The sequence below is a fragment of the Schistocerca nitens genome, chromosome 2 (assembly GCF_023898315.1).
Source record: "Schistocerca nitens isolate TAMUIC-IGC-003100 chromosome 2, iqSchNite1.1, whole genome shotgun sequence".
NCBI classification, from domain to species: domain Eukaryota; kingdom Metazoa; phylum Arthropoda; class Insecta; order Orthoptera; family Acrididae; genus Schistocerca; species Schistocerca nitens.
The window spans coordinates 698,910,628-698,927,090 of record NC_064615.1 but is presented as its reverse complement, the minus strand read 5'-3'; the positions used below and the strand labels follow the sequence as shown (position 1 = coordinate 698,927,090).

General features: G+C 39.5%; 1 protein-coding gene across 1 annotated transcript in view; it reads left to right on the top strand.

Annotated features, from left to right (window-relative positions):
* Window positions 1-16,463, top strand: part of LOC126236856 (intraflagellar transport protein 140 homolog) — a 267,376-nt gene that overhangs the window by 87,013 nt on the left and 163,900 nt on the right. Inside the window, exons 8-11 of the mRNA XM_049946468.1 lie at window positions 2,352-2,577; window positions 5,679-5,901; window positions 7,743-7,860; window positions 14,769-14,932. Coding sequence (XP_049802425.1) covers window positions 2,352-2,577; window positions 5,679-5,901; window positions 7,743-7,860; window positions 14,769-14,932 — 731 coding nt within the window. The remainder of the gene's footprint in view (window positions 1-2,351; window positions 2,578-5,678; window positions 5,902-7,742; window positions 7,861-14,768; window positions 14,933-16,463) is intronic.

Sequence of the window (16,463 nt, the reverse complement as noted above, 5' to 3'; positions counted from 1 at the left end):
GAATGTTATCACGCATTTACTCGCAACATTACAACACCACCTTCAATCATGCAGTGTGGGACTGTGCACACAACAAGGCAGCCCCAGCACAGTGTTGCAAATACCTGAACACCCATTCCACCACATATACACATCAATAAAAGCTTTATTTATTTGAAAAGTTTCTTGTATTACTCATTTCCTCTGAGTTACCAAAAATCCCTTGGATGTGTGTGTACTGTAAGTATTATATCTTACATCATGCTGAACACTAAAAGAATGCAAAGCTGTGTTTACAAAACTAGTTGTCATGACTGCTTTCAGCCAATATGTAACAATATTATGAAATGGAACCACACAGGTTTCAGTTGCCTGAGACTGCAATCGTTTGTTGCATTAGTGTGTGTGTGTGTGTGTGTGTGTGTGTGTGTGTGTGTGTGTGTGTGTGTGTGTGTGTCTGTCTGTCTGTCTGTTGTCCATTGTTGATGAAGGCCTTACTAGCTGAAAGCTTTATATGTGACATTTTTTTTTTTTTTTTTTTTTTTTTTTTTTTTTTTTTTTTGTGCCTATCTATCATCCAGCATCTCCACTATATGATGAGTAGAAACTTTCCTTTTCATAATATTGTTACATTCTATCCTGGATTTTCCATTGCTTGATTTCAGTCAATATGCCTTTGACTGGTTCAGTTATGTAATGTGGGCCCAAGATATCTTGTGGCAAAGACATTTCAAAAATTCAGTTAACAAAGTCACATTTTAATATTTACATTCGCTGTAGGATAAGGAAAAAAATCAGCTGGCTTGTGAAAGATGATTTTAGATGTAGTCCCCTTATGATCAGTGAACATTTTCCAACATTTTTCTGTTGAGTAGATTGTATCCATAAAATGTGATTCTGGGAAGCCTGCAAAATATTCACCTGCAAATGCCATAACATTCATTACTGGACTCTAAATGTCTTCCAATTGCCAGTCTATTCAGCTGTGGGAGAAGTTTGAAGTCAGAGGGTGCCAAATCTGGTTCTAAAAATACCTAGTTTTCTCAGTGTCAAATCACATTTGTGGGCAGGTGTTTGTTTATAATGAAAGATATGGTTTGTTTTGGCAATCCACACCTCTTGTACAATTTTATTTTATGCATTTGGTCCAGAAGAGTTGCATATTATTTACCAGTTATTGTTTTAATCTTTGCAAGGCAATCAATAAAAAGAATTATTTTTGTATCCCAGAAATAGAACCACTTACTGTTTTGCTTGCTGTTTCATTTCTGATGTGGAACAGTGGATCCATTGCTCAACCACATAAAAAATCAGTGCGGAAAGGAAAGAGTTGCAGTATTCCAGTAATAGTCCAAAAATGAACGAGAATTTTACATTTCCTCCTGATTAGTATTCAGTCAATAGCTGTGGCTCCCATCTTACACAAAGCTTTATCATAAGTGATTCTTCCTGTAATCTAAAACCATACACTTCTTACTTATATGCTTATGGGGTTAGCTATTTCATACACCTTTAATCGCTAATTGTGATTTTGTATGGATGTTGAAAAAGTTTAGGCTAGACAAAACCTAGAAAAATGATGTCTTTTGTTTCATGGTTGTAGGAATATTTTACATATTTCTAGAATATAAGTTAATGCAGACCAAGTAATGTCTCTGAATTTGTAGATGGTTTAAAGTAAGGAGTCGTTTCAAATACTTTTGACAACTAACATCCATTGCATCAATTGCTACTCCCTTCAGTAATGTTACACCTTGGGTTATCTATTTATAATTTGTTTTTATGGAATTATAATTACACTTCCATTGTCTTCCCTGACCACTTTTCCTCCATTTCTCCTACTTTTCAACATCCTTCCAACTGTATTACTAATTTTTTCTCTTACTTTTGGCACCTCTAACCAGTCCTTTTCTGTGCATTTACCTTCTGTGCTGTCATTTGTATCATCTTTTAGACATTCCAGGTGTTCTTTGCAAATCTGCTTCCACCATCTGACATGCAAAAATTGTACAGCCAGATGTTTCATTCAGTGTGTTCTCCTCAACATACTGTTTCTACCAGTATGATGTGTATGACATTCTGCCTTACTGAGCTTCACTAAAATGTGAAAATACTCATACATGCAAGCTAGCATTTTATCTCTGCCATGCTTCTACAGGTGATCTGTAAGGTTCCTTTGATAATGAGGAAACACAAATAGTTCTGTTATACTTCAATAATGGTAGTTACTCATATCACTTTGCATCAGCACAGTAAACATGTGTGGTATCTATGTATTATTAATTATTGTCAAATTGTATTTTAATTGTGATATTGATTATATTTTAACAATTGTTTCGTTGTATGTAATGTAAGGCATTTCCATATAACAGGTATCAGCAGTACAGATATCTCCAAATGTACTGCAAGTACAGACACTTCCACCTGCACCTATGCACTACATGGAACTGAAAGTTGATCTGCAAGTATCTGGTGTAGCTGTGTCATCACAACACATTGCTGCTTGGAGTGCACGAACACTTGCTGTTTACCAGTTGTTACCACCCAGTGAGGGTGCTACTTCTGTTACGGCTGCTAATATGGCTGCCAAGTCTGTTGGTGAGTATTATTAAATGATATGTTAAGATTTTCATAAACAGTTTGCAGTTGCTGTAATTCTTCTTTCTTCCCTCATTCTAAATGTTTGAGTGACATGGTCAACGTACCTTGGGAGATTTCTCAAATTGCAGTCATCATTTATCATGGCCCCATATAATTCAGAAACTGCTAGTTCTTATTTCCCCAAATCTTTATCTTAATTACAGCTTTTATCATCACAGATATAGTAGTAAGATAAATACTGAAAAGTTTCTTGGTGCATGGAAATCCATTCTTCCAGGTGAAATGTATTCACGACTGAAATTACTACCCTACAAATAATTAAGTATAAATATATGCCACCTCATGTTGGTATGTGCGGGGCACATTTCTGAACTAATCTTTGAGTGAAATCACTAAGTAAGTTTCAGAATAGCAGTATAGGATTCCTTCCATGGAAAGAAGAAATACACTATGGTATTCCCACCAGAAGATTACATCATGCAGAACTTATGAAGAGGCTAAAAGATTCATCCAAGGCATAGACATATGTTTGCATTTGAGCTGTGTAGAAAAATGTCAAAATAATCACAGACCAAATATTTACTCAGTTCTTGAAAATTCAGGAAAAACGGTACAAATTAAATCCAAGAAAAAGCACAGGAGCAACCTATTTTATAATTCAAATTATCGGAAACTTTATTCAAAATAGAGCACTGACTGACAGTCCATCTTTGCGAACTTTATTTGGGGCTGCCTGTCAGAGGTGAGAACCGTTCATGAGCCATAACAAGCAGCCTTGGTGATGGACACTCATGATAATGCCAGGAGTACTATACGGATGGTTGTGGTGTCATCCTGGTCTGCACTCATCTTAATATTAGGCACTAATACTACATTATTGAAAGAGATGACTGTGCCTTGTATAAGCTTCTGACAATTCTTCATAAGTTATGTGGTTGTTCAGCCAACATGGATAAGGATGGCTCTCCAGTGGACATTATAGAGATAGAAATATGAGGGTGTATGATAGGTTTTTAAATAAGTCTCCCCGGAATTTTCTTAAAGTAATTTTTGGAAACCAAAAGCATTACTTGGGAAGGTTAGTAAAATTTTGAACTTGGCACCTGTGTATCTACTCATATCCACAGTGCTCTGTCTTACAACACATACTGATATACTTGAATTCATTCTCTTCCAACTGTCCACTGTTCTACTCAGATAATCTGTGTGTCCATCCTACCTCCTCCTGACTGCTGCACACAATGTTGATTGGCACATGCCTGCACATTTGTAAACAAACTATACCATTATGGGTTCATCACTGACACATTTATGTGGAAAAACGACATCGACCAGAGTAGTTCCAGGTTACGCAAAGTTTGTCTTATTCTCCACTCACTGAGGGATGAGTTCAATACCAGTACACTGACATGCATAGATTATGCTCTTTTTCCATTCAGTGCTATGCTATGGAATTATTTTTTGGGGTCATAGTACTGAATCAGTGAAATTATTTATTCTGCAAGAAAAAGCAATTAGAATAATCCTGTACAAACAGCAAAGAGAAACATGTAAAGTACTCTTCAAAAAATTAAAAATACTGGCTCTCCCTAGTCAGTATACATTTGTACTGCTCTGTTCTATTAAACAAAACATCAGTAGACTGCACTGGAATATGGATAGTCACCACCATGACACAAGATCGAGAAAATTGTTAAGACTAGTTCCACATTCTACTAAATGGTGTAGTGTTTAATGTAAAAAACAAAAATGCTGTGACTTACCAAATGAGAAAGCGCTGGTAGATAGACACAATAAAAAACATACAAACACACACACAAATTTCAAGCTTTTGCAACCCAAGGTTGCTTCATTAGGAAAGAGGGAAGGAGAGGGAAAGGTGAAAGGATGTGGGTTTTAAGGGAGAGGCTAATGAGTCATTACAATCCCTGGAGTCAGACACAGGCAGACAGGTAGACTGCACTGGAATATGGATAGTCACCACCATGACACAAGATTGAGAAAATTGTTAAGACTAGTTCCACATTCTACTAATACTGGATATCTACTAATATGTCTGTATATGTGCGGATGGATATGTGTTTGCGTGCCAGTGTATACCTGTCCTTTTTTCCCCCTAAGGTAAGTCTTTCCGCTCCCGGGATTGGAATGACTCCTTACCCTCTCCCTTAAAACCCACATCCTTTTGTCTTTCCCTCTCCTTTCCTCTTTCATGATGAAGCAACTTTGGGTTGAGAAAGCTTGAAATTTGTGTGTTTTTTATTGTGTCTATCTACCAGCGCTTTCTCATTTGGTAAGTCACACCATATTTGTTTTTTAATATATTTTTCCTATGTAGAATGTTTATATAACACTAAGGACACTGCTTACAAAACACTGCCTCTACAGCATACAAGACTTTCTTGAATGTGATCTGTCATAAACAAAATTATATGCTTTGATTATCTTTAAAAACTAAACTGTTTTATTAGAAATAACCTGTAGTTCATTAATGAACTTGTGCTGTGTGATTGTGACCAGCATTATTATTTGAACTTATTCTTATATTATTATGAATACATACATAATATATCTTCATTGTGATGTTCACTACAAAAACAATGTTATTTATATACATGCTCTCTCATCATCTGTTTGACTTGTCCCATGTTGTATTGACACTTTTGTACATTGAATGACTGAGTGCATCACTAAAGATACAGTACAATACAACTTGTAGTGCTAAGTGTCCTCCACAACCTTGTCTTTCAACGTTATACTTAAGATGCATGCAAAAAATGAGGACATACATGTGAATAAAGTCACAGATGTTGCTCATAACTGTATCAGCTATATTGGCCGTACAATTGTGTGGTTTTGAAGAAGGTGTACCAAAATGGCAGGTGAATGGAGAATTGTAGGAAAATGACATTCATGCTATTGCAAACTACTTATGCATTTGAAAGCAGAAAAATTGTTACTTTTACTTTTCTTTTATGCTTTTACTCCCTACTTGTTCTGTAAGAAATTATTAGAAATTTAATAAATCTTTTCTCATATGTATAATGAGATGACTAAATTTGAAATGTTGTGTTTTCTCACACTGGTATTATTTCCAGCAACATTTGCATGTGAAGTGGACACTTGCGTTTTGTATGAAGAAAATCTGGTGGTACTGTCAGTGGGTGCTAAACTAGACATCCGCACCTTACACGGCACTATAAAGCAAACCCTATCTCTTGGGGCATCAGAAGGTCAGCCAATTGTCATGTCACTCTGTGGCTCCTTTCTGACTGTTGCTTCATCTCTAGGAATCGTGCGTCTCTGGAATTTGTCACACAGGTCTGTGTCATTTTAGAAGTTCTTTCACTTTCATCTGCAGTAATATCAGACATATTAGAAAGATATAAGAGTAATCCAGGTATTTGTGTTAACATGCTGACACCGTATTTATATGTGAGCAGTTTAAGGGTGAAATCATGTCTCCTAATAAAAATAAATGCACTACATTTTATGCCACCAGTGTTATGCTAATATGGTGAATCTCACATTTGAATCAGAATACCTTAGAAAAAAAGAATAGAAAATAAAAATCAGTAACATGAAATTTCTCAACAGCACATTGAAAATTTTAAGAATAGGGGGACAGGGTTAATAAGTACAAGTGCACTACAAAAATTGTATGGTATGATTGGAAAGGATTCAAGAATAAGGAATTTTGATCAAACTGCTACATTGGATAACCATAAAAAGACACAGTTTATGATGTACAAAATATGATGAACCAAAGATATCTTATAAAAGGGAAAAGAAAGAGATCAGTCAAGAAGAAGTAGAATAATGGTGCATAATGAAAGTGTGTCCAACTTAACTGAGTCTCAATAATTATGACAGTCACTGCATGCAAAACATTTTTCAACTTAGTATGGAAGTTGCTGTTCATAAATGTGGTTGTATGTCTTCATAGAATTACACTAACACAGCAATAAAAATTAGTTATGTAATTAATATTTTTGATTACAGGGCGTATACTGAATGCAATATTTTGCGTTCATGTTTTAATGAAAATTTATGTGAAGTTTGTAATTTTGCATCACTGTGTCATTAAATATATTGTTACCAACTTCTTTGAGAGTAATATCACTTATGTGATGTCTTATAATTATAGCCGGAGTTATGTGCAGTGCAAAGTTAAAAAAAGAATACTTGCACCCATGTTGAAAAGTTAATGGTAAAGATAAGAATGCAATGTACACATAATTTCATATAGAACTAAATCTCATAGTTCATCACCAACCACTCCCACTCTCCCTCTCCCCCTTCCCTCCCACCTACACACATAATGCTAAAAGGAGCAAGACAAGAAAGTTTTCTGACAGAATAGATCATCTTGTGTTCTTTACCCTGTTGTTAGAATATTTTACTATTAGCCTGTGAAAATGACTGATTCAGCATACCTTCGGGAAATGTTGAACTAGGGAAAATGGTAATACGTTTTTATTATCCATCACAAAGGGTTGTCATGTTTTTTAATACTTTTCCCATTATTCATTAATATTGTCATTAATGTGCTATGTACATTTCATTGTTCATTTGAAGAAACCTGATTCCTGTGTTTCTGTAATCCTTTAATGTTATAAAGAATTAATTTAATTCTTTTGATGGTTATTATATTTTTAATTTTTATTTCCTAGATTCATTTTGTTTTTGGACATCAGTAAATGTAATCAGTAACTTATTTTCTGTACACCACTTTAGTGTGCACAAATGTGCATTTCACTGTCTTAGTTTACTTACTTATATGCCTAACACTATGATGTAAGGATATTGACAGTAACTTGAGGAGGTTTGGATCAGGCTAGAAAGCGTGCACAAATAACCTAAATGGTTAAGGTGACAGCTTGCAATAACCAAGAAAGCCGAATTCGAGTCCTGATCCAGCACCAATGTTCATATGTCACAGTTGGCTAATACATCTATACCCATTGTAGATGAAGTCATGAAATTTATAACCAATGAATAATATTGGAATAATGTCTCAGTTTAGTTTTAAAGCAGTATTGGTTGCAGTTCTTACAATAATTCCTATGTATTCTGATGCTACTGCCTAAAGAACTAGTGATGCAACGAGGAATTTGAAAATAACTATTCAGTTTTTATAAACATTTTTGTCTGCGTTCTAGAGAGGCTAAGCAGCATGGGCGTTCTCGAAATTTGGATGATGAGCTCCCTGACTTTGGAGAGGTCATGCTTGCTTGCAGTAACTGCACTGGCACACGGGTCTCCATCACTGTAGCTAGAGTAAGTCCTTCCTACCAAATAGATAGAAATTTTAACGGCAATTTAAGATTTATGAATTAAAGAAAAGACATTTGTATTACCTGTAACGTAGTGACTCAGATATAGACAGGGAAGCAGGGTGGATATATTTAAATAATTTAACACATTTTAATAAAGATATTTTCCGGTGGATCATTATTTGCTGCAGACAGATCTGTTTGTTCCTGTAATGTGTAGAGATCTGTACTATATTACACCTGCCTTTGCTCATATGACAGGGAATTTCTGTTAGTTACAAAAACTGAATTTTAGAATCTAAAGCTGTTGAAGCATCTGACTTTATTTATTAAGATAATTTAAAAAAATGACAAATGATCACCATCTCTTTCGTTTTTGGGTGAGCAACTTTTGTTTGCCTTGCATGACCATAACTCATAAAACTCTCATTTCCTGTTCTTTTGTTTCTTCACTTTTGGTAGTACTGTCTTTTAATCTAATTCCTTCTCATGGTACTGACGAAATACTTTTTGAAATCCTTCTTAAACCATTTCCATAATTCATCATGCTCATAGATCTTGTCATGTTTATCTGCCAGCTAAATCTACATCTACACTCCTGGAAATGGAAAAAAGAACACATTGACACTGGTGTGTCAGACCCACCATACTTGCTCCGGACACTGCGAGAGGGCTGTACAAGCAATGATCACACGCACGGCACAGCGGACACACCAGGAACTGCGGTGTTGGCCGTCGAACGGCGCTAGCTGCGCAGCATTTGTGCACCGCCGCCGTCAGTGTCAGCCAGTTTGCCGTGGCATACGGAGCCCCATCGCAGTCTTTAACACTGGTAGCATGCTGCGACAGCGTGGACGTGAACCGTATGTGCAGTTGACGGACTTTGAGTGAGGGCGTATAGTGGGCATGCGGGAGGCCGGGTGGACGTACCGCCGAATTGCTCAACACGTGGGGCGTGAGGTCTCCACAGTACATCGATGTTGTCGCCAGTGGTCGGCGGAAGGTGCACGTGCCTGTCGACCTGGGATCGGACCGCAGCGACGCACGGATGCACGTCAAGACCGTAGGATCCTACGCAGTGCCGTAGGGGACCGCACCGCCACTTCCCAGCAAATTAGGGACACTGTTGCTCCTGGGGTATCGGCGAGGACCATTCGCAACCGTCTCCATGAAGCTGGGCTACGCTCCCGCACACCGTTAGGCCGTCTTCCGCTCACGCCCCAACATCGTGCAGCCCGCCTCCAGTGGTGTCACGACAGGCGTGAATGGAGGGACGAATGGAGACGTGTCGTCTTCAGCGATGAGAGTCGCTTCTGCCTTGGTGCCAATGATGGTCGTATGCGTGTTTGGCGCCGTGCAGGTGAGCGCCACAATCAGGACTGCATACGACCGAGGCACACAGGGCCAACACCCAGCATCATGGTGTGGGGAGCGATCTCCTACACTGGCCGTACACCACTGGTGATCGTCGAGGGGACACTGAATAGTGCACAGTACATCCAAACCGTCATCGAACCCATCGTTCTACCATTCCTAGACTGGCAAGGGAACTTGCTGTTCCAACAGGACAATGCACGTCCGCATGTATCCCGTGCCACCCAACGTGCTCTAGAAGGTGTAAGTCAACTACCCTGACCAGCAAGATCTCCGGATCTGTCCCCCATTGAGCATGTTTGGGAATGGATGAAGCGTCGTCTCACGCGGTCTGCACGTCCAGCACGAACGCTGGTCCAACTGAGGCGCCAGGTGGAAATGGCATGGCACAGGACTACATCCAGCATCTCTACGATCGTCTCCATGGGAGAATAGCAGCCTGCATTGCTGCGAAAGGTGGATATACACTGTACTAGTGCCGACATTGTGCATGCTCTGTTGCCTGTGTCTATGTGCCTGTGGTTCTGTCAGTGTGATCATGTGATGTATCTGACCCCAGGAATGTGTCAATAAAGTTTCCCCTTCCTGGGACAATGAATTCACGGTGTTCTTATTTCAATTTCCAGGAGTGTACATCTACATACATACTCCACAATCCACTATATAGTGCGTGGCGGAGGGTACCTCATACCACAACTAGCATCTTCTCTCCATGTTCCACTCCCAAACAGAACGAGGGAAAAATGACTGCCTATATGCCTCTGTACGAGCCCTAATCTCTCTTATCTTTTCTTTGTGGTCTTTCCGCGAAATGTAAGTAGGCGGCAGTAAAATTGTACTGCAGTCAGCCTCAAATGCTGGTTCTCTAAATTTCCTCAGTAGTGATTCACAAAAAGAATGCCTCCTTTCCTCTAGAGACTCCCACCCGAGTTCCTGAAGCATTTCCGTAACACTCGCGTGATGATCAAACCTACCAGTAACAAATCTAGCAGCCTGCCCCTTGAATTGCTTCTATGTCCTCCCTCAATCCGACCTGATAGGGATCCCAAATGCTCGAGCAGCACTCAAGAATAGGTCGTATTAGTGTTTTATAAGCAGTCTCCTTTACAGATGAACCACATCTTCCCAAAATTCTACCAATGAACCGAAGACGACTATCCGCCTTCCCCACAACTGCCATTACATGCTTGTCCCACTTCATATCGCTCTCCAATGTTACGCCCAAATATTTAATCGACATGACTGTGTCAAGCGCTACACAACTAATGGAGTATTCAAACATTACAGGATTCTTTTTCCTATTCATCTGCATTAATTTACATTTATCTGTATTTAGAGTTAGCTGCCATTCTTTACACTAATCACAAATCCTGTCCAAGTCATCTTGTATCCTCCTACAGTCACTCAACAACGACACCTTCTCATACACCACAGCATCATCAGCAAACAGCCGCACATTGCTATCCACCCTACCAAAAAGATCATTTATGTAGATAGAAAACAACAGCGGACCTACCACATTTCCCTGGGGCACTCCAGATGATACCCTCACCTCCGATGAACACTCACCATCAAGGACAACGTACTGGGTTATATTACTTAAGAAGTCTTCGAGCCACTCACATATTTGGGAACCAATCCCATATGCTCATACCTTAGTTAGGAGTCTGCAGTGGGGCACCGAGTCAAACGCTTTCCGGAAGTGAAGGAATATGGCATCCGTCTGATACCCTTCATCCATGGTTCGCAAGATATCATGTGAAAAAAGGGTGAGTTGTGTTTTGCAGGAGCAATGCTTTCTAAAGCCGTGCTGATGCATGGACAGCAACTTCTCTGTCTCAACAAAATTCATTATATTTGAACTGAGAATATGTTCGAGAATCCTGCAACAAACCGATGTTAAGGATATTGGTCTGTAATTTTGAGGATCCGTTCTTCTACCCTTCTTATATACAGGCGTCACCTGCGCTTTTTTTCAGTCGCTCGGGATTTTACATTGGGCAAGAGATTCGTGATAAATGCAAGCTAAGTAAGGAGCCAATGCAGTAGAGTACTCTGTGTAAAACTGAATTGGAATCCCATCAGGACCTGGTGATTTATTTATTTTCAACTCATTCAGCTGCTTCACAACCCCAGGGATGTCTATCACTATGTCCTCCATACGGGAATCTGTACGAGACTCACACGGTGGTATGTTTGTACGATCCTCCGGCGTGAAAGATTTCTCAAATGCTAAACTTAAAATTTCAGCTTTCGTTTTGCTGTCTTCCATTGCCAGGCCAGACTGATCAGTGAGTGACTGGATGGGAGCCTTCGACCCGCTTACCGAATTTACGTAATACCAGAATTTCCTTGGGTTTTCAGCAAGATCTTTTGCTAAGATATGACGGTGGTAGTGGTTGAATGCTCTTTTTACAGCAGCACGAATCTCTACTAACTTTTGCCTGTCCTCATTCTCCCGATCTTTCTTGTAGCGCGAGTGCAACTGTCTTTGCTTCCTGAGCATTCCCAGAATTGCGCTGTTAAACCACGGTGGGTCTTTTCTGTCCATAACCCAGTTCATCGGCACATACTTGTCCAATGCGTGATTTACAATGTGTTTAAAATTGTCCCATAATTCTTCCATGTCCATCGTACTGGAAGTAAATGAAGTCGATTCATTTACTAAGTGGGATGCTAACAACTGCTTATCTGCTCTTTCTAGTAAGAATACTCTCCTAGCCTTCTTGACCAACTTTTTAACTTTCGTAACCATAGTCATAATGACAACATCATGATCACTAATCCCTGTCTCAACACTGACACCGTCAATGAAGTCTGGTCTGTTCGTGGCTACCAGATCTAAAATATTTCCATTACGCATTGGCTGTCGATTTAGCTGCTCAAGACAGTTTTCTGATAATGTGTTCAAAAAGAATTCACACGACGGCTTGTCTGTACCACCCGTAATGAATCCATAGACATCCCAGTCTATACTAGGTAGGTTGAAGTCGCCTCCGATTAATATAGCATGATCCAGGTACTTCTGCGATACAGAGTGTAGACTCCCTTTGAATGATTCTAGAACTGCCATGGTGAAACCTTGTGGCCGGTAATAACACCCAACAATTAACTTTATTTCTCCTAGCCCTGTTAAACGTGTCCAGATAACTTCACAATCACACTCTACTTTGACCTCAGTAGACACAATATTTTTGTCAACTGGAATGAAGACACCACCTCCTACAGTGTCTAATATGTCTTTCGAATACACACTCCAACCCTCACTAAATATTTCAGAACTTCCTATCTCAGGGTTCAGCCAGGTCTCAGTCCCGAGAATAATTTGCGCACCACACGCTTCCTGGAGGGCAGTAAATTCAGGAACCATATTCCGAACACTCTGAAAATTTACTGCTAATATCTTGATGGCTGAAGTGTCTTTACACTGAGCGCATCCTGATTTCCCTGGCTGCAAGTCGACTGGTGAGTGTTCATCAGGACACCTCACACTACTGCCTAGCCTAGAAAACCCCCATCTGCACGCCACAAGTAATCTGCTACCCGAGTAGCTACTTCCTTTGTGTAGTGCACCCCTGACCTATCTAGGGGTGTCCTACAATTCCCCACCCAATAGCGCATGTCTAGAAATCTGCAGCCAAGACCGTCACAGAGTCGACAAAGCATCTGGTTGTGATGCTCCACTCTGCTCCAAACCAAAGGACCCCGATCCACTCTGAGAACGATGCTGCAAATAGAGAGCTCTGTTTGCACCCTGCGTGCGAGGCCAGCGGTCTTCACCAAATCCGCCAGCCACCTGTACGAACTGAGGATCGCCTCAGAACCCAAGCAACAGGCATCATTGGTGCCGACGTGAGCAACTACTTGCAGACAACTGCACCCCGTACACTCGATAGCTGTAGGCAAGGCCACCTCCACATCTTGGATGAGGCCTCCCGGCAGACAAACCGAGTGCATGTTGGAATTCTTTCCAGCCCTGTACACTGTTTCCCTAAGGGGCTCCATCACGAGCCCAACGTTGGAGCTCCCAATAACCAGCAAGCCTTTGCCCCTCTGTGCCTGCTCGGGCCCTGCTGAAGGAGCAGCCACCTGCCCACTGACAGGATGAACGGGCGAGGCCAGCCAGACAGCCTCCACATTGACCCTAAATGTCATCTTATCTGTTAAAATCTTAAAACAATTTTATGGAGAGCTACGGTAGCAGGCTGTTTCTGTTATTTGTGCTCCTTTGTTTCATCAAATCCTTCTTTAAAATGATCACTACATTTTTCACATCTTCTGTCTTCTTTGTCCTGTGTCAACTTCTTGTTTGTTGAGCACTCCATCACCAGAATTGGTAAATGATAAAACTTATTGCATCTTTCTTACACACAAGTTATTTTTTCACTTCATTTTCACCTTTCTTCCCACTGTCTGTGGAAATGTTTTTCATATATATTTTTGCTGAGATACAAGTATAATTCCATACTTGGCCTCAAGTCATTTGGAAATACTTCAGATATACAGTATATCTTAGGAGCAAAATTATATTAGAAATAGTTTTTTGTTACATTCCCAATTTCTTTGTGTTTTAGTAAATGTATGGCAGCAAGTATAGTTATACTAAATTCAAGTGTTGCTTTCGTATTGCATTGGATAAATGTAGGAACTGAAGGAAGGTAGAGCGAGAAACTAACTTCAAAAGTCACTGACCTCATCACTGCACTGTTTCTTACATCACCGCTCTGTCAAAAACATATAGAAACTTTGTTTTCTCAGGTCCAGTACCATTAGATAACCTATTAATAACCAATATTATGAAGTCTCAGGCAACTTAAACAACAGTCGTGTGTGAGTTGAGTGTGCGTGTGTGTGTGTGTGTGTGTGTGTGTGTGTGTGTGTGTGTGTGTATGTGTGTGTGTGTGTTGTCTATTGCTGACGAAGACCTTAATGGCCAAAAGCTTTAATTGTGAGAGTCTGTTTGTTGTGCCTATCTGCAACCCAGAATCTCCACTATATGATGAGTAACAACTTTCCTTTTCGGGATATTATTACATTACATCCTGGATTTTCTAAATTAATGACCATAGCTTTGAACGTGGGTTGTAGAGTATATTATTAAAACACAGATCTACATTCCCTTTTTTGTTTGTATTGAAGAATGATTATTATACAGTTCAGAAAATAAAGGTACCCCCCCCCATCTCTCTCTCTCTCTCTAAACTTCTATTCTCAGGCATAAGCTATAATTATCAAAAAAAGAATGTGCAAAAAAAAGTTCAGTAATATGCTGACTGTACATCCCATAAATTTCTTTAACACCTGTTAAGTGACAGTAAGATTGAGGGAAATTGCTAACACAAATTTACTATAGTGTTCAAATATAATGTGAGGTTTTTCCTCCTGTTGCTGCTATATTTATTGTGGGAGTAAATTTCCTGTTCATCGCAGAGCATAAAATATGCACTAAGAAATACACTGTAGTCTGACTGTAAAGGAGATGAATTTTGTATATGGCATAGCATATTTCAATAATAATGTTTTAAATTACTGTTCCAGTCAAATTTCCAACCTGACCCTCGTTTGTATGTGTGGGACATGGAAGCCGACACACTTTCCTGTTATGATACAGATCTTGGTCGAATGGACAGTTTAGGCAGTAATGAAGAGCCTAACAGCCTTCCAGTGATGAGTGGTGATTCAGGAGTCTGTGCTGAGATAAGGTGAGAAAAAACAAAATAAAATTAACGATACACAAAAATGTTCATCAAAACTAGGAAGGGAAACAGATTGCATGAATAACTAACATTATTAATCAAAAATTTTGTTACAAATTTTATTCTTCATGAGCCACTTGATATTAGACAGATAATTAACAAACAGAAATATTAAATTTGAAGAAGAGACAGAATTTGTTAGTGATGTGAATCTATAATTGCGTTGAAGAAACTTGTCAAAGTAATAGGCATCCCAGGCAGAAAATTAGTCACCACAGGGAGTATCACATGTACTACACAGTACAACCTCTAGCCTCGATAATGGCCTTAATTTGCCAAGGAAGAGAGTTCATAAGATTCTTCTCGTATAACATATCCAGCTTAAGCCAATTATTGATGATTAGATCTCATAAAGCTACCAAATTGTGAGTATGTTAATTGCTACATTTCAACTGCTGTTCGAAAAATCCCAAACATTTTCTGTCAGATTAAGAGCAGGTGATTTTGTGGGCCAATTAGGTGTGGCAGGGTACCCAAGTATTTGCCAAACCAGGAATTTAGCCCAGTGAACACAGGTGTTTCCAATTTGGAAGACGAGAATGTCAATAGCGTACTCAGTGTGAAGATGTAGAAGAAAGGGTGACACTTGGTCTCAGAAAATGTTGAAATAAATATTCTCGTTATGGGTGAAATGCCTCATTGTGGTATTAGTGCACTTGATGCCTTGCATCATTTGAAAAAGTGCAAAATTGTGACTCATGAGACCACAATACATGCCTCCAGTCAGCTACTCTCCAATTTCAGTGTTTTTTTGTCCCATTGAAAATTTGCTGCTTTATGTGCCATTGTCACCAATGAGCTTTTGCGAGGTACACAACTCCAAATGTCCTTTGCATGCAGTTCACTTCACGATGTTCACTCAGAAACTGGTTGAGATGGACCTGCATTTACGGAGAGCAGCAATTCCTGTTGGGTTTCAAACCAGTTGTCACTGAAACATGAGGATCATTGCAGTTGTGGCGAGGTCATGATCTTATCCTCGGACCTTCAAAAACCAGGAGTAATTTTATGAAAGATGGCTCTCCTCCCCACATTGCACAGTCACAGAAACAGCTGCTGCAAGGCATTTCAGAAATGCTAGAATTATCAGCCTGGCCATCCAGATCATCTGGTCTTTTCCGCATGGCTTCTGACTTTGGGATTGTCTTAAAGATGTCGTATTCAGTGCTCCAATTAAAAATGAAGATAAATTAAAGGCACACATTGAATAATACATCATGAACATGAGCCTTGAGATACTCCAATCTGTTGTCAAACATATTGTTTCATGCTTTCAACTTTTAGCAGAAAATGATGGACATGTCTTGTGCCAAGCTCACATTAATTAGAAACCAATGCGTCTTCCTCTTTATGTGGTTATTGTCCCCAGGATGATTAAAAAGTGGTGTCATTTTGCTTTTTATCTGGTTTTTGCCCTCAGATCAATTAAAAACCAATTTTCCCCATCCAATGTGTTATGATCTTACAGTGTTGGATG